Source organism: Jaculus jaculus, chromosome 1 (assembly GCF_020740685.1).
Source record: "Jaculus jaculus isolate mJacJac1 chromosome 1, mJacJac1.mat.Y.cur, whole genome shotgun sequence".
In the NCBI taxonomy this organism is placed as follows: Eukaryota; Metazoa; Chordata; class Mammalia; order Rodentia; family Dipodidae; genus Jaculus; species Jaculus jaculus.
Window position 1 is genome coordinate 280,396,934 of NC_059102.1, and position 19,995 is coordinate 280,416,928.

Here is a 19,995-nt window from a genome sequence, read left to right on the forward strand (position 1 = left end):
GTACTTTTAAGAAGCCGGCAAAGAAACAAAAACAAAAAAAATGAAAAAAAAGCCAGGCGTGGTGGTACACGCCTTTAATCCCTGCACTTGGGAGGCAGAGGTAGGAGGATCACCATGAGTTCAAGGCCACCCTGAGACTGCATTGTGAATTTCAGGTCAGCCTGGGCTAGAGTGAGACCCTACCTCGAAAAACAAAAACAAAGAAACAGAAAGAAGCTGGGCGTGGTGGCGCCTTTAATCCTAGCACTCAGGAGGCAGAGGTAGGAAGATCGTCATGAGTTTGAGGCCACCCTGAGATGACAGAGTTAATTCCAGGTCAGCCTGGACCAGAGTGAGACCTTACCTTGAAAAAAACCAAAAAAAAAAAAAAAAAAAAGAATTGTAACTTTTGCTCAGCCCCTTCCATCTATTGTACCAATTTATGCAGTTATTAGATAGGAGACATGAAGTGAGAGGAGGGAAGAAGAGGGTTTTTTTTTTTTTTTTGGCAATTATCAAACCTCTCTAGACATGAAACACTTGTAAAATGAGGAAACAGACTAGATATAAATGGATAACAATAGAGGAGTAAAACAAAACAATGACCATATTTAAAGTGTATAGAGTATTACACTACTTATGGAAGGAATGTAAAATCTTATAAACAAGAACTCTCACCAGAAGCATCATCGTTTTGTCATGCACAGAAAGGATTAATCTAAACTACTAGCTCCTGCATACAGAGAAGCTTAAACTGCTCATATCAATCTTGTCACTTATAGTTATTTTGGATGCCAACAGACTATCAGGGTTCAACACAGAACCAAACAAGAAAGCAAGCTTGCAGTCCTCTAAAGACACACACTGTGGGGTGTACAATGATCAAGATTAGCACGGGGGGGCTGGAGAGATGGTTTAGCGGTTAAGGTGTTTCCCTGCAAAGCCAAAGGATCTCAGTTTGACTCTCCAGGACCCACATAAGACAGATGCACAAGAGGCACATGTATTTGGAGTTTGTTTGTGGTGGCTGGAGGCTCTGGTGTGCACATTCTCTCTCTCCCTCTGCACCCCCCCCCCCATTTCTCTCAAATAACTGAAAAAAAAAAGATTAGCATGGGACATAATGACTGTACACAGTGACACAAGAACTAAAATGGATGTGATATGGCTGGCAGGGCTTTCAAATACTTGATTTATAAAATATAATACTCTTAGGATTTCTATTAAAAATCAGCAAACTTAGGCTGTAGAGACAGTTTAGTGGTTAAGGCACTTGCCTGGAAAGCCAAAAGGCCCATGTGTGATTCCCTAGGACCCACATAAGCCAGATACACAAGGCGGCACGTGTCTTCAGTTCATTTGCTGCATCTGGAGGTCCTGGTACACCCATTCCCTCTCTCTCTTTCTCCTCTCTGTGCCTCTTTCTCTCTCAAATAAATAAATTTTTAAAAAGTAAATAAATAAAATGAATCAGCAAACTTAAAGTCATATACTTTACAGTTAGGAATTCACTCCAAAATTGCTAAAATAATAGACACCAAAAAAATGATATCAGTGTATGTCATGTTAATATAATCACATACATGAAAAAGCTCAACAGATACAGGTAGAAATTAACACATAAAGCGGGGACTGGGAATGTGGTTCAGTGGACAGAAAAGTATTGCCTAGCATCCACAAAACACTGAGTTCAATCCCAAAGCTGTATATGCCTGGTGCAGTGGCACACACCTATCTTATAATCTGAGATCAGGAAGCAGAAGCAAGAGGATCAAAAGTTTAAGATTATCATTATCCTTGGTTGTTAAAGCCATCCTGGGCAACAAGAGTTCCTGTGTTAAAAAAAAAAAAAATCCAAAAAGCAAAACAAACAATAAATTCTTGCCAACTCATTAATGCTGGTGCCATTTTCAGAGACCAAATCTCACAGGGAAGTTATGTGTCTCAGAGCTTAATGAGTTTAATGGAATCCCTGGGGAAAAACAATTTGAGAGGAGAAAGACTGACAAAGAATAGCACTAGATTTAGCTGAAGAAAAATTATCACAATTTAGGGACATATAAATTTCTCATGAATCTTTTTAAAAATTTTTTTTATTTATTTTAACATTTGGCCATATTTTTATTTACTACATATTCTATAAACATACAATACATGCTACAAGAAAAACATTTTAAAAAATTTTACTGTCAAGAAAGTGTATATACTACAACAGCACAAGTTCATATTTCATTTCAATTTGTTTTGCTTATCACTGATTTCAAACCACTAATAGTGAAATGTTACTTGTGGATAATTAAAATTATATACTTGCTTTATTAAGTAAAAAGCCTGGGCTGGAGAGATGGCTTAGCGGTTAAGGTGTTGCCTGCGAAGCCTAAGGATCCAGGTTCATGCACAAGGTGGTGCATGTATCTGTAGTTTGTTTGCAGTAGCTAGAAGACCTAGTGCACCCATTCTGTGTGTGTGTGTGTGTGTGTGTGTGTGTGTGTGTGTGTCTCAAATAAATAAATAAATAATAAATACTTTTAAAACCCTATTCTTTTTTTCTTATATCCTTATATATTTTTATTTTATTTACTTATTTAGGTTTTTTTAAATTCCCATGATTATAAACAATTTATTTATTTAAGAGAGAAAGAGGCAGCTAGAGAGAGAACAGGCATACTAGGGATCCAGCCACTGCAAAAAAAAAAAAAAAAAAGCTAGACACAAGTTGTACATCTGGCTTTACATGGGTACTGGGGAATCAAACCTGGGTCCTTTGGCTTTGCAGGTAAGTGCCTTAACCACTAAGCAACCTCTGGGGCCTCAATTAATCTTTTTATATTTTTAATTTTATTTATTTATGTGCAAGCAGAGAGAGAGAGCGGGGGGGGGGGCCAGAGAGAGAGAAGGGGCACAGAGAAAGAATGGGCAGGCCAGAGCCTCTAGCAATACAAACAAACTCCAGATGCATGTGTCCTTTGTGCATCTGGCTCATGTGGGTTCTGGGAAATCAAACCTGGGTCCCTTGGCTTCACAGACAAATGCCTTAACCACTAAGCCATTCCTCTGGCACCAAATGAATTTTTTGGTTGAGAAATATATTTTTAAAAACAGTGTATCCTGAGACCATGATATGTGTAAGAACTCCTATCTCTTTACCTATGTACATACTAAAACACACATACACATGCTACACAGAAATCATAAATCTTTAATTCAACTGAGAATTACATTTTATTTTAACTAAATTTTCCAACACTATCAAAAACCACGCCATAAGCATTGGAAAAATAAGCAAATTCTGATTTAAATGCAATTGTAAACATGATGAACTGAAAATGTCCCAGTTGCTTATCCTTCTCTAAATCAGCAAGACTGATTCTTTAGAATCAGTCATTATTCAGTATAGATTCAAAGTTCCTGATAATTTCATGAGCAAGAGAAAACAACAGAAAGCAAAAAAAAAATGGACTTTTAATCAGAGAATTTCACATAAAATGCACAAGAAAACCTTCAGAAAGTTTTTTGCCCCCCCCCCCCGCTCTACCAAGTTCTTTCATAGAACCAAATTATTAGCAATGGTTACAAAGTACTACTGACTGATAAGTTTTCTGTCATCTTCAAGTTCTGACAAAATTTGGCTAAAAAAAAAAAAAATCAAAAGTTAACACCAGATATCTTAAAGAAACACAATTCTTCAAGTAACTTAATAAAAGTACCCCTTTGATGGCTTAAGTTTACTGTCAAATTGACAAGATCCAGAATCACCTTTGAGGAATTCTCTTGATTAGGCTAGGTGGGGTGGAAGGAGCCATCTTAATTGTGGGCAGCACTATCCCCCTAGGCTGAATCCTGAAATGTATAAAAAGAACAAAGACTGGCTGAACAACAGCACTCCTCCTCACTGTTGGACTAAATGTGACCAGTACCTACCACTATGCCTTCTTATCATAATGGACTGGAACCTGGAACTGAAGGTTGAAATAGTTAAACACTTCCTCCCTTAATTTCATTTTTGTCAGTTATTTTGTCTCAGCAAGGAGAAAGGTTAACTAATGTAACCCCTAGAATGATAAGCGTCAAAATGTTACCAAAAAAAAGTAAAATGTTAAATGTTGCAAAGAAATTAACATATATTACACACCCACACACATACATACACACACACCTACCTCACTTTAAGCCTCATCTGTGTAGAAACCACCCCTTGGCCTTACCAGAAAACCTGAATAAATAACTGAACAGCTTATCCCTAAGTGAGTAGCTCAGTTTTCTCTTATGAAAAGTCTTTACTCCTGTCTCTCTCACACTTAAATATGCCTCTGTGTTTACCACTTATCTATCCCTTTTAATCTCCCCCCTCCACCGCCCCCACTGCCCCCCCCACCTGGCCAGGCCTCTACCTCGTCAGAAAGATGCTGCAATCCTTCTATTCAAACTGCTCAGTGACCAACCAGACTCCAGGAACTTTTATTAAGGGGAGGTCTCAATACTCTTTTTTGGTGCTTTTCTGAAAATTCCTGTTCTTTCCTGCTGACCGTTCCCATCCAAAACCTATTTTACTTGAAGAGGTAGAAAATGAGTTTGAGGATTTGAAAATGTATGGTTTAAGGGCTATGGTCTCCAAAGATAAAAATTATAATCAAGCCGGGCATGGTGGCGCACACCTTTAATCCCAGCACTGGGAGGCAGAGATAGGAAGATCACAGTGAGTTCAAGGCCACCCTGAGACTACATAGTTAATTCCAGGTCAGCCTGGACCAGAGTGAGACCCTACCTCGAAAAAACAAAAAACAAATAAATTATAATCACTGAGCCAACTTCCCAATACTTCACCTCTATTGCCAGCCCTCCCCACAGAAACACAACAGCATTCTACAAAGAGCAACTACGTGGAGTAAGGTAGCAATGAAACCAGGAGAGTCCAGGAAGAGCCCCATTCCAGTACCAGAAACTGTGCTTCCTCTAACACCCAGTCCCTACCCTAAGTCTGTCAGTCGTCTTCTTTCACTGCACGGCACCAGCACACCTAAATTAGGAATTAAAAGATAGGGCCCAGTTTCTTTCTCAAAGAATCCCTAAGGACCTGGAAAGTGATTGGCCAGAACTAGACACCTGTCATGTCAAGAATTATTCCATAACTGTTATGAAATTAAAGATATGAAAAGGTGTTTCTAAAAAGGTGCTTTTAACTTAACAGGCTTATATTGTATTAATATAGTGATCAGCTCCTGAGAGTCCACCAGTAAATTTCATCCAGTTGTTTTCTGGAAAGATATTGTGAAAGTTATCTTTCTGAAGGTAATAGAAAAGACATCTAGAGAAGCAAGATTTCACAGTTAAATAGGAGAGGCAAGTTTGAAAACCTCAACAGAAAACACACTGGTTGTATCTATAAACAATGGTGGGTGGCTGATGAGGGGCTGAAAAATAAAGGCACAAAAAAAGGCAGAAAAGTGTGCTCCAATGCACAGAAGTTAGGGAAGGTGTGCTAGGTTAGCAGCATCATGAAGGCACACTGATAGCAAAAATCATCTGTCAAAATAGAGGCGCTGAGCTGTTCAGCTTAACTGTCACTCCAGGCAGCATACACCTATACTAATTGCTTTGAGGGTTTATTACAATGTCTTTAGAATATACTCAAGTAGGTAGTGTTAAGTATATACTTCTTAAGAAATTAGTGGGGCTGGAGAGATGGCTTAGCGGTTAAGCACTTGCCTGTGAAGCCTAAGGACCCCGGTTCGAGGCTCAGTTCCCCAGGTTCCACGTTAGCCAGATGCACAAGGGGGCGCACACGTCTGGAGTTCGTTTGCACAGGCTGGAAGCCCTGGCGCGCCCATTCTCTCTCTCTCCCTCTATCTGTCTTTCTCTCTGTGTCTGTCGCTCTCAAATAAATAAATAAATAATTAAAAAAAAAAAAGAAATTAGTGTGTCTCCCAGAAATAATCTTAACCTTTCTTGACTAATTAATCTGGAAAAGTGATTGCCTGTAAATAAAGAAATACACACTGGAGAGAACCCAGGACTGGGAATCAGATAGAAAAAAAAAAAAAAATGAGCAAAAGGGACTGAAGTCATGCAGACCAGCATCAAGGGATAAGGTTAACACTGTCTTCAAAACTGAGAAGTGTGAGACTATTGGTATGGAACATGGTGTGAAGTGGACATGGTGAAAATGTGTCTAATTCCACTGGGCCTAACTTAAGAAAAGAGCACCTTACAGTGGGAAGAGTTGTGACAGCATTCAAAGACTAGGCATGAACAATGAAAAACTGTTTGTATATAAGGCACCGTCTCTTCAAGCCTACCTCCAATGTGGAAGACATAAATGTTCCCTTCACTTACTGTTATATAGTCCTCTGACTAATGTTTACCAAATATATAAAATCTCGTATCTTCATTTTTATTCACAGTATAAGCAATCTTTAACAGTTAAACATCTGTAATTATCAGTTTACATCTAACTGTGTAACAAAGATGAATCCAGACTTTTACATAGCAGTCTATAAATCTTTAAAAAAAAAAAAAAAGGTCACTAGCCTTATAGACCCCTTATAACAACATATACCAATAAGCCTCTTTCCACAGCCTACAAACAATCCCTCCAAAGTCCAAGTCCCTTCACTGAGATCACAGGATGTGCTAAGGCTACTCTAAACCACCCTCCATACAGGAGCCTTGGTCCTGCTTTTCTATATTCCTGGAACTCCCCTAGTACTGCTATAAAGATGACTAACTCTCACCTTCTTGCAACAAATTAAATTTTACAACACCAGAGAAGCCTTGGCTATACTCTATCCAGAAAGCTGTCCTAGTACAAAGTCATTTCCTTTTTTGAACTATAATACTATGATTTCCTGTCCATCTTGCCAAAAAAAAAAAAAAAAGTTGAAATTAACTACTGTGTCCACATATAGTAGCATGCAATAATAAATAAATAAACATAATAAAACCCCCTGGACTATAGATTAAAAAGTTATTTCACTACATTTACTCACTGGGCCTAGACATTAGAAAAGTTTATAACTTTCAAGCTGCAGGGATGGCTTAGCAGTTAAGACATTTGCCTACAAAGCCAAAGGACCCAGGTTCAATTCCCTAGGACCCACGTAAGCGACATGCACAAGGTGGCACATGCATCTGGAGTTCGTTTGCAGAGGCTGGAGGCCCTGTTGTGCACATTCTCTCTCTCTCTCTAATAAACAAAAATAAAATACAATAATATATTAAAAAGTTTGTAACTTTACAGAGCCTCAGAGGCCCCCAACACCTCAGCACTGAAGCAGACCAAAAATGAACCCAACATGGCTCAGGGAAATCTTGCGGAAGAGGGGGCGGAAAGAGTTACATGTTGGGTCATGATTTTCAGAGACATTTATCATACTAAAAACTGGGGGCTAACTCCACAATGCACGACCCATTTTCAATAACAAGGAGGGTCTAATGGGAGGGGGTAGATCACAGATGAGCCTAAATAATGGTACCAAACTGCCTGTATTTACTGAAAAGAAAACTAATAAATTAAATTAAAAAAAAAGTTTATAACTTTAAAGATAAACCTATAAATGCATAATATGTATAAGCATAAGTTATAACCATAAGGTACCATAAGATGCAAAAGAAAACAAATTCTAAAACACCCTAAGAAAACCCAGACATGCATGGTGGTACACGCCTCTTAGCACTCGAGAAGCAGAGGTAGGAGGATCGCTGTGAGCTCAAGGCCAGCCTGAGGGCTATATAGTGAATTCCAGGTCAGTCTGGGTTTGAATGAGACTCTACCTTGAAACAAAGAAGCATGAGACGACAAAGGACAGTACTGTGCCATTGATAGCCATGGTATCATTTAAACATTTTAATATTAGCAATTTATTTGTGCCAAATGTAGAAACATGGCATAAAGTGGATATAATGATTACAACTTTAACACCACAATGTTGCTAACTATTCAATGAGACTAAAACAATGCTACATTTTAATGCATAAAATGATTTAAGACTGTGAACATAAGCATACTAAGAAATTTTAACTTTTAAGATAAAAGCCTAAGTTACCTTTTCAAGTATGCCCAGCATCACTTTACTAAATTCTCTAATTTAGAAAATATTGGTATGAATTATCTTTATAAATACTTCCTAATTTTAATTTATACCATTAGCAACTCTAAATTCAGAAGAAGTATACAGAGATTAAATAATAAGAGTTATAAGATACATTTAGTAGTCATGGTGAGCACTGACAGACAGTATGTGGCTAGAGATGTTATGAATACATTAAAATCAAACTGTGTACTATGGAAGGAGCCACCACTGACAACCAATTTTTTGCATGTGCATGTGTGTATTGTATGTGCATGTATGTAAGCACATTCATTTATATGTGGGTACACATAAGAGTATGCAGCTGCCAGAGGCCAGATGAAAACGTTTGGGAAGCAACTTTAGGAAGGAAAAGGGTTTATTTTGTCTTATAGTTTCAAGAGGAAGTTTTGTTTATAAAACCATGAAGGCATTTCCATAAAGCAGAGCTGTTCACACTATAGCCAGGAGCGGCACAGGTCATGCTGTGAAAACTCAAGGCCTATCACCAGTGTGCCACTTCCCCCAGCAAGTCTCTACTTCATACAGGTTCCAAATATTGCCATCAGCTGGGAACCAAGTATTCAAACACATGAGCCAATGGAGAACATAATATTCAAATCACCCATACCAATATGCCTTTAGATTGAAATAATAAAAATCAATTCAAATTATGTAGCTTTAGTCAGTGAACCAAGCATAATCAACAGACTGCAGGCAGCAGAAGCAAACAACTTTTCAATAATCTTCAGCATGAAGTACAGCCGGTCGGATCTCAGGACACTCCTGGGAAAGCTGCCCTGCCCTCTCACTTATGCGTGTGTTCCATAGGCTGCTGCTGAATCACCATTTACCATCAGAGTCTCATTAAACCCTAGTGCATCTATCTTAGTGTCAAAGCCTTACACTGACCAATAACACTAAGTAATCAATAAACACTGGTGGAATTAATTGAACAGTCAGCAGAAAGGGAAGCAGTAAAGGAGTGAAGCAGGAAGATAGGAAAGAACAATCACTCGATAGAAATTAAAAACTGTTACATTAGTTAAAAGGCCATCTTAATTTTTACAAAGAAATCAGGATGGTATGGAAATAAATTCCTAAAAAGATTGGTTATAGTTTTAGGTTTTCCAATCTCTTTGTGATTTCAGGAAGTAATGTTTTCAGTACACACATGCTTCTTTCCACTTACAAAGAATAGTCAAGCTGGTAGGAAAGTAAGGAAGGGCACTAGAAACTAAGCTCCAGAATAAGACAGTAGTCCTACAGCATGCCAACAGGAATCTGAAATCAAGTCAGTCAGTTGTGAAAGCAGTATTTCTGCAGAGAAGCACACCTATAGCATTCAGAAAGGACCTCAACAGCTAGGAACAGCTCTTAGGTGATAGGATCTTAAAGTTCAATATTTTGTTCTTTGGGAATATTTGAACACTTGCATTGTGAATCATCACAAAAGGATATCATTTAGTTAACAAAATTTGAAAGATTTTAAACTGAGGAAGCAATTTTTAAATGGAAGAAGCAGTTTTTCTTGTTCAACACAAGTATAATAAAAATCAATAACATCTGAAATGCAAATACATTTTTCCTCACAAAGGCTTTAAATATTGTTCACTCACTAAATAAGCTAAGTATAGCTTTATACCATCATTTCTCTTTTCTAAAAGAAGTTATATTTAACTGAGAGATGCCACAATACTGACATTAAACCAAGAAAACAAGAAAGAGAAAAATCCACAAAATAAACTGTAAATTCTTACAAGAATCTGAGGCAAAACCGAGGCAGTTAAAATCAGAGGGGACATTTGAGAAGGACAGACATTCACACACAAAAACTCACTCAGGCTTCCTCACACTTTAAAGCAACAGAAAGAAAAGTATAATGAGAACAATCCAGACCATGCTGTAAGACACCTGAGAGAGCATGTGTTCTTCCTCCCACTAGCACTCCCTCCCCTCTTCCTTTCTCCACCTTTCTTCCTATTTCTAACAAGGTTCTGCAATGAAAAAATAATCACTGGAGAGAATTGAGCCCAGCTCCTTTTCTATACTTGCAATCGGTGAAAACAGTGAAAAATGAGCAAGACAGCCCCAGTATTCCATGGGTCTATCTTCTGGCTTCCACTACCTCTGGCAAGTGTCAGGAAGTCTTTTCACTCCATGACATTCTTAGTGGAGTTTTGAACTGCAGATGAAAATACTGCAATCTGAAGATTAATACCCTGTTTCAGAATCTTCAGTGAACTGGGAGTGGTGGTGCACGCCTTTAATCCCAGCACTCAGGAGGCAGAGGTAGGAAGATTGCCGAGAGTTCGAGGCCACCCTGAGACTACATAGTGAATTCCAGGTCAGCCTGAGCCAGAGTGAGACCCTACCTCGAAAAACCCAAAAAAAAAGAATCTGATTTGCCTACTGTTTACATTTCCAGCCTTGTCCCAAGCCCTCACCTTTCTAGCTTGACTTAAACAGCAACTGCTAAAACTGATGTTTCCATTCTGTGACCTCTTATTTAATCAAGAATCCATGCCACAGGATGTAATATATAATTGCTATAGACTCTTTTCCTCCTGGAAGATATCATGTCACTAATTTTTTTTTAATTTTCCTTAGTGATCAGATATATCTATCACTAAAAAATTATTAAAGAATTCTTTTGTAAAAATTCATTATGAATGTCATGTGTTTCATAAATAGTAATATCTGCATTAGTATATTGATCTCACTGTGTAGCTTAATCCTCCTGCCTAAGCCTTCAAGACTGTGATGCTTGTAAGCTGCTCAGGAGAAAGTACACTAAGGAAGCTCGAGAAAAAAACCCTATGGCTCATCTTCTCCACTTTTAAAAAGAAAAAAAAAAATGCATATTATTTATTTGAGAAAAAGACAAAAAGAAACACACACAGTGAGAGAATAGGTATGCCAAGGCCTGTAGCCACTGGAAATAAATTCCAGATGCATGTGCCACTTTGTGCATCTATTTCATATGGGTACTCAGGAAACAAATCGGAGGTCCCTTAGGCTTTGTAAGCAAGCACCTTAAACACTAAGCCATCTCCCCAGCCCATTTTCTCCACTTTTGAAATAAGGGGCAATTCCTTGCATGCATACCAGGAAGGATACACACAATTATCATTAAAGTATTGTTTACAATAGTAAACTGCAAACAACCTAACTAGCAAAGCAGGAAGAACCACACAGCAGGGAGGATAAGCCATAGTAACATGAGTTCACCAGTACAAGTTGATGTGGTGTTGGGAGAAAAAAAAAAAATGTAGGCCACACATTTGCTTCCCTTTTACACAGTTCAAAAGTGCTAAACATAGCCGAGCGTGGTGGCACACTCCTTTAATCCCAGCACTCGGGAGGCATAGGTAGGAGGATCACCATGAGTTTGAGGCCACCCTGAGATATACATAGTGAATTCAGGTCAGCCTGAGCTAGAGTAGGAAACTACCTCGAAAAACCAAAAAGAAAAAAAAGTGCCAAACATGAACAATGGCTGTTACTTTAGAAGTTCATGAAGAGGTAGGTGAAGACTATAGAGAAGCCAAAGAGACAAGCATACCATAGTGATGACATGATCATTCATTCTAAGAAAGCAACAGAAACAAATCAGAAATATTGCCATGCTTTTTCATAGCAAGTGTTTCACTAACTGACCAATTGAACTGTTACCCCAGGCCCTTGTGAATAAATTTCATTTATTTATGTATTTGTTTGTTTGTTTGTTTGTTTGTTTGTTTTGAGGTAGGGTCTAGCTCTAGTCCAGGCTGACCTGAAATTCACTATGTACTCTCAGGATGGCTTCGATCTCACAGCAATCCTACTACCTCTGCCTACCAAGTGCTAGGATTAAATGTGTGCACCACCACACCTGGCTGTGAATTAATTTATTATTGAAACTATAGATACAAATCTTAAGCCAGGACATTCAACCTGAATGTCCAGTTAAAAGTAATGGTGACAAGTTGATTTTACCTCTTAGAACCCAGTCATGAAAGCTTGTCCACCATCTCTCCAGTCATAGTTGGTCATGGGAGAAAAATATGCAAAACACTGCACAGCCTAGAAGAAATGTTTCAACCACCAGGTATGTTCTATGTGTGCATAAGCCACACACACACTACAATTGGAACAAGACAGAATTAGCATGGCACTTGTGCAAGAATAACAACACAAAAGTTAACTCCTACTCCCTATTGCACACAATGGTGTTTTTTTTTAAATACAATGTTCATTCCTTTTGCTGTTAGAGCCCAAAATCATCCCAGAAAATTTTTCTCTATCACATTTTCATACAAGATAATTTGACATTGATCCAGAGAATAAAAATCATCTTACCTGCACTTTTTTTAAAGCTACTGGTACTCCATTCAAGAGACAGGTTGCTCTATAAACTTCACTGAATTGTCCACGACCAATTTTCTTTTCTATTCGGAAGTTGGCTAATGTATTGTAGCCCATATCCGGTCGTAAGGCCTTCTGTAATTTAACATGCCAGAGAAAGTTTCAATCACCCAGTATACACAAAATCACTGATCATGTAAAACTCAAGAATATTTACTCAACACCTGGCATTATTCTGAGACGCTGAGGATAGAGCAGCTAACTAAACAGACAGTAACATCTGCAGAGGAAAAGTAGTCAACATTAAATATGCATGTAAGACTGGAAAGCTAAGAAATGTATTAGTCAAGGGAAGGAACCAGGGGGAGGAGGTAGGATTTTGAGATCTTGGGTTACAAGCTCCTGTAGATTGGGTAAAGTCTACAGAGCATCTCCAGTCTCAGTAAACCTCAAGTTAAAATGGACTATATTCACTTAGTCTAACCTATCACTAATACATAAAAATATTTCTAACATCCTGATAGTTATTAAACTTGTACAACTAGTGAATTAATAATCCCAGTGTCAGGGAGAATATTATCACACTATAGCATTTTTAAATATGACAGTATTGTCTTTTGGGAAAAAATACCCTTATATTTTTAACTAACTTTCTTTTATTTCAGGGGAGGGGGTACTTAGTATGTACAAAGTACTCTACCTACTACTGGGGAAACAGATGAATGTGAAATGGTTTCTGTTCTCCAAATCCTTGCCCAAATCCATGGAAGAGGCCCTACACTGGGTTGCAATACACAATTCCAGCTTATCTGGGAAGTGACACAGTTGGAGTCCTTAATGGGAGACAATATTTAACTTACACAATTTTTCCACTGCCTCCTTCCTTTTCCTTTAATCATCTATTTGCTCACTGACTCAGCCAGTGATTCTTTCGTTTAGTTATAAACACTAACTGTCTACTACTTGCAGTTTGCTTAGAATGCAACATACATCCAAGAAATGTTTTCTATGCTCCTTATGGCCCTCATGCAACTCTACCTATGTAAAACATAATAAAATAGTATTAGCTATTATATCCCCTTATCTCGTTTTTGGTAAATATACCTGGGGCATATATATATAAAATTCTAAATTATTAGTGAGTGAACCTTTCCATGATACCGCCTTACTCACTTCCTGCTCTATGCACTGACTGCAAGTAAGCATGACAGTCTAGCAGTGCCTGACTAGCACACCCTCTAATAAGCTGAGAATTAAAGACCTACTAATGCATTCAAAGATGGTATCAGTTCATATACACATTAAATTCAAGTTGAACTCTAGGCCATCAAGTGAACTTTTGGTAGGCCTGATAATTCCATGCCCTAGTCTTATTTAAAATGCTATTTTGATATATGAGCAGAAATTTAACCCCTAGGAACATTTTGTCTTGTTAATTTCACTTCATATATTATGCTTATAAAACCTGTGAAATTCTTCTGTGTTTGAGAAACTTTTCTCAAAAAAGGAAAAAAAAAAAAAACAACAACATTAGAGCTGAAGCAATAGCTTAGTGGTTAAGGTGATTGTCTGCAAAGTCAAAGGATCCTGGTTCAACTCTCCAGGACCCACATAAGCCAGATAGAAGGGGGCACAGACATCTGGAGTTCATTTTCAGTGACTAGAGGCCCTGGCATGCCCATATTCTCATTCTCTCTCTCTCTGTTTTCCTCTCTGTCAAATAAATAAATAAAATAGATTTTTAAAGAGAGCAATAATTTCTGTTATTGTAGATTGTTTTCTTCTAATGAAAGTCCATACAATTTTCAAAAAAGATACCATTCTTTAAACGTAAAAAAAAAAAAAAACAAAACACATAAACTTCACAAATTTGTTTCTTTAAGGTAATTGTTATGATCATAAAATAATCACAGTAGCAACATCAATTACGACAATAATAGAAGGTTCCATTTTGGTGCTATTTTAACAGGCCCTACATATTACAATTTAGTGTCTCAAACAATTCAGTTTTCATGTGTAACTTGTGATGCAGATCATATCAAATCATACCTATGTCTAGCTGATTCCCAAATATTAAGCTCATCCTGTTCTGCCATTGAAAATCAACTACAATAAGACTTGACATTAATTATGATAATGCAAAGATACTTTAAATTTCAAGTTTATTGTTTAAAACTTGAGAAAACAGATTAAAATAAAAATTAAATTGAACACCATAAAGAAAAAAATGATCACTTAGCCATTATGCTATCCATTTACAATTGGCTTTTTAATTGTTAACTGAGACAAAAAAAAAATCACACTATTTAACAATTTTACAAAGTACCACTTCTCAGATATGCTTAATGGACAGCAATTTTTTCATATGCTCAAACTCTTTTTGTAAAGGCTCCATGTAAAGTATGGGCTTCACTGTCCATGCATTTTCCTAAAATATTCAAGATTCCTGAATTATTGGTGAATACATATGTTCACACCTTTTCCTGCCTTCTTCCCACCCTTTGTACCTTCTCTAACTATGAGTTAACTATGAATAAACATGTCATTCCACTAAGGCCTGACTAGTGTACTTTCCAATGACCTGACTATTAAAAGACTATCCATGCATGCATGTGCACACACCACATACAAGAACAGTCTGGAGCAACAAGGAACTAGAATGCCTTCTTTTCCCTTACGCAAAGACAACTCTTTCTCTTGATGAAGCCTTGTCAGTCCCAACAGTAAAATACAGCTTCATCATTAGGAACTCCATCATATAATCCATCTACTTGAAATCTGACTGGGAATCCCATCTTCTGTCTGCACAGTAACTGACAAATATTAGCGTGAATTGCTAAGGCAGTGTGACAACCGCATGCTGAGAGCAAAGTCTCACTAATGTGTTTTGGCATCCAGGTTTGTAATCACACATTTACATATGCAATGACCTACATTTGCATGTCAGATCACACACTGTCTTGGTTTATTAAGACTGGGCACCTCCCTGTGCTTGGCGGCCAGAGTGGCGCGAGAGGGCCAGAGGGCGGTGTATTTTGGCAGTTGAGGGATGAACTGCCACCAAGGATTAGGTTGATATGGCCTGAGCATTAGACACTTCATTAGACGTAATCTGTTTAACAGTGGGCAGTGTATGTAAACTTCACAGCCCATTTGCGGCACCTTCTTCCCCCCATGGTCTATCTTCAAAGGGCAGTGTGGGTGAATGACAGCTTGTCTCATCTGCTCCCATGTCCTGTCACTGAGTGAAGATGTGGAGAGCTGACATGAGAAGGGGCATAGCTGCACATCTCCAACTACCCTTGGGTCTCTCGGTCACACTGCAATTTGTATAAAAATAAATTCGTGTAAGATGAGGTCCCCTTAAGGAGACCATGGGGCAGGTAACATTATACTTCAGTAATGATTACATGATATTACAGTCAATGCCATACTTCATTTTGATGAATTAAACAGGTAGCATTATATTAGTGTTTTAATAAAAGATAATATCATCAAATGAGGTCCACTAAAGAACTATCATTAGAAAAGACTAATATTCTCCTTCTTCAGTGATGCCCAGTTGCCCTTATACATCCACATAAGCTAATGTTTTCAGTTATACTAGAAATAAAATGACATGGCAGAAAAATGAAATAGAAGCCAAATAAAATCACTTAAATTGACTTTCTGCTATTCTCAATATAGTGTCAAGTGAATCTTAGTCTTCTGGTTTTTGCAATACCAGTGTTGTTCTCTGCTTTGGGATTTGAAATGTATCACCTAGTGGATCTTCAACTCTTGCCTTTATGAAAGTAAAATTTACTTAGTTTCTTCCACTATGAAATGAGGATAATGATGCCATATGCAGGGGATTGGGCTTTTAAGATCACTTTTGCAACTTTGGTCTCCATGAGCTTTGGTCTCTTGATGGCATTACACTGCTTGTTCCCATATCCTATGAACAACTTCTCTCTTTACATGTGGTAAACCATAACTACTCCTGAAACTTGGTTCCATTGTTAGTATGTATAGAATGTCATCTTTAACTATCTCCACAGTTTATGTACTAGGCCCAGTCAGAGCAACTGAGAACAGCTATTCAATTCTATAAAGAGGTCCTAGGTATTAATTATTTGCTTAGGCATGTGTATTTGTTCCTGTTTGAAATGCTGAGCATCCCAAAGGCAGAGACCAAGTTGCTAGCTTTATAACTAGATGCCATTAGGTAGATAAATAATCATTAAGTGACTGTATTTGAAAGTTGTTACGTACACAGAGCACAACAGTAACTATGGATAGGCTATAATCACAATCTAGTACAGAAACCAGGGCAGTGGAAAGTAAAGAACACCAGTTCTTCAAAGCCTGTGCATCTAACAGTTTCCCAACAGATGTGTTCAAGATATTTATTTATTTATTTGAGACAGAAAGGAAGACAGAGAGAGAGAGTGAGAATGGGAGTACCAGGGCCTCTAGCCACTGGAAACGAACTCCAGATGCATGTGGCACCATGTGCATCTGGCTTACGTGGGACCTAGAGAATCAAACCTGAGTCTTTAGGCTTCACAGGCAAGTGCCTTAACTCCTAAACCATCTCTCCAGCCTTTTTTTTTTTTTTTTCAGTACTAGGGATTAATCCCCGGGGACTCTTGCATGCTAGGCAAGTGCTTTACCACAAAGCTACAACCTCAATCCCCTCATTTGTTTCTTATTTATCATTTATAGGTATTCATGGTATTTATTTATTTATTTATTTGTTTATTTATTTATTATATAAAAAGCTAGATAGAAAATAGTGCAGCAGGGGCTGGAGGGATGGCTTAGTGGTTAAGCACTTGCCTGTGAAGCTTAAGGACCCCGGTTTGAGGCTCGACTCCCCAGGACCCACGTTAGCCAGATGCACAAGGGGGTGCATGCATCTGGAATTCATTTGCAGTAGCTGGAGGCCTTGGCGTGCCCATTCTCTCTCTATCTGCCTCTTTCTCTGTATGTCACTCTCAAAAAAATAAATAAAAATAAAAATATAAAAAAAGAAAATAGTGCAGCAATGCCTTCAGCCACTGCAAACAAACTCCAGATGCATGCAACACACCTTATGCATCTGGCTTACATGGGTCCTGGGGAATTGAACCTGGGTACTTTGGCTTTACAGGCAACTGCCTTAACCACTAACCCATCCCTCCAGCCCACATTCAAGACTTTCCATGAATGACAGACCCTATCAGAGGAATGAGAAAAGCACTGAATGCCACACTTCCTATCAATCTTGTTAGAAAGCCTGATCTAACATAGATTTACAAAAGAATCCACTGTGTTTTCATAGAACCACATGGAAAAGGTTCTGGAGTAAGTCAGCAGGGCCTGAGCTCAAATTCTGGTTTTCAAATTCATTCTGATCTGAGCAAGCACCTGTTTTATGCTTTCATGAAACAGAGGAAGCGTACTTGAAAGAACTGCATTTGAGAGAGGTAATGAATATGAATGCCCAAAGATAAAACCAGACAAGTGCTCAGTCACTTTCAGTTTGTTCCTTCCCCAAGAGTGTCAGCAGTGATGAATCTGCAGCACTTCTTTCTCACAAGATGGCCACCTTGTTCACAGATCCTCCTTTAATAAACTCAGGCTTTCATAAAGACTAAAACTCTTCTCTACTCTCAACCTGGATTTTCTTTTCTGCTCTCTCTGTGTGTCTCTATCGTATGTTCCTAGACTCCACATATGCAAATGGCATACTGAATAGGGGTTCCATGTATCACCCAATCACTGGCTAGGTTTTCCAACTGGGATATTCCACTTGCCACCTGGAATATCCTCCTAATTCATGAATGAAAAGAGCTTAGCCCACTACTTATATAACAAGATGCCCATAAACCAAAGAGTTTAAGCAACCATGTTCTCCATTACAAATGAAAAGGGAAAAGGCATCACTAGTTCAGCACAGCATCTTTTAAAATTAATAAATAAATAAAGTCTGCATCCCCCATATAAAGGTTTTCAAACACTCATTTTGGAAGAAGTTCAAAATATAACTAGCATGAGGGCTGGAGGGATGGCTTAGCTGTTAAAGCATTTGCCTGCAAAGCCAAAGGATCCAGATTTGATTCCTCAGGACCCACATTAACCAGATATACAAGGGGGTGCATGCATCTGGAGTTTGTTTGCAGTGGCTAGCGGCCCTGGCACGCCCATTCTCTCACTCTCTCTCCCTCTTTCTCTGTCAAATAAATAATAAAAAAATAAAATATTTTTTTAAAAATATAACTAGCATGAGTAACATATGTATAGGCATACATAGGTACTTTTTAACATCACATTACTTATTGCTATTAAATATTTACAACTTATTTAATGGACATAATTAAATCTGATCTTAGAAGCACTCACATTACATTCTATGGTAAATTATTAAGTTTACACTCTTGATATATATTTACTAATAGCCTATACTAAAAAAGAACTCTTAGAATTCACAAACAAAACATTCAAAAATCACATATGGAAATGGAAATTAAACACTGGAATGTATGTTCTAAGTTAAATCTTCTGGGTTCTCACTAGCAGATGTTTACTGTCTTGACTACACTCTAAGCATTCACACCTAATCTTGCTAATGGCAGCAATTGCAGTTACCGCCCACATGTACAGTCCATGTCAGCGGTGCTTCCTTCAGGTGAATACTTTTCATTGTAAAATAAGATGCATTCTGTGTGGCACTGACCTATTTCAATAATTAATAACTTACTAAGATTAAATTAATTTCTTCAATTTGCTTTGAAACTTGAAGGCAAGCACATTTACTGAGCAATAAGGTAATTCAGGAAGACACTGTAATGATAATTCTCTGTGGGAAACTTAGAGTCACAGCATAGACTCAGTAAATTCCTCACAGAGAAAACTGAATCCTGATAATTCCTAGTGGTATTACCAGTGATCTAATACACAAGCCAGTATTAATTATAATATTTAGCACCACTAATAAGATTTTTATCATTATTATAAATCCTTCTCCTCCCTTATTGGTGATTTTTACTTTACCACTTACTTAAAGTAATAAACTAGTTTATATTTTATAGTAAAATTATTGAACTCAAAAATTTTAAAGTAAAAAGTCAGTGAAATGTCCCTTAATTTTATTTAACAATGATATTTGTCCTATAGCCTGTTATTTTCTTTAAAAACATACTACTCACCTCAAACTACACAAATCAGAACATCTTTTCTAATAAAATCTACCATTACTCTGTGATATATTCTACAGACCTCACTAGAAACCAAAAGAAAAGTTAGTTATGTGTCAGCAATGGCTAAATATCTGTGCTACTTCCAACTTGAAAAAGCACTGCCCTAAAATGTAACCACTTTAAAAGTAGTATAGTACTAAATACTCATAAGTGCTATAGGCTTACATCAATTCAAACATGTCATTTGTCCTTATCACTAGCTTTTTATCAAATAAAGGAGAAAATTCACTACAGCATAGGAAAATGAGTGACCAAACAAGCTCACACACATTGCCTAACAATGACCAGACCTGGTATTGGTCATATTTAATCACTGGTTATATTTCCAACCTAAGTCACTTTCAATGCTCTATCTTTCTCCTAAGTTATCATAAACAAGT

General features: G+C 37.7%; 1 protein-coding gene across 2 annotated transcripts in view; it reads right to left on the reverse strand.

The window, feature by feature from the left end:
- Nek7 (NIMA related kinase 7) overlaps nt 1–19,995 on the reverse strand; it is a 163,383-nt gene that overhangs the window by 61,678 nt on the left and 81,710 nt on the right. For both annotated transcript variants that reach the window (XM_045138193.1, XM_045138188.1), the window contains exon 3: nt 12,387–12,527. In XM_045138193.1, the coding sequence (XP_044994128.1) occupies nt 12,387–12,527 (141 nt within the window). The remainder of the gene's footprint in view (nt 1–12,386; nt 12,528–19,995) is intronic.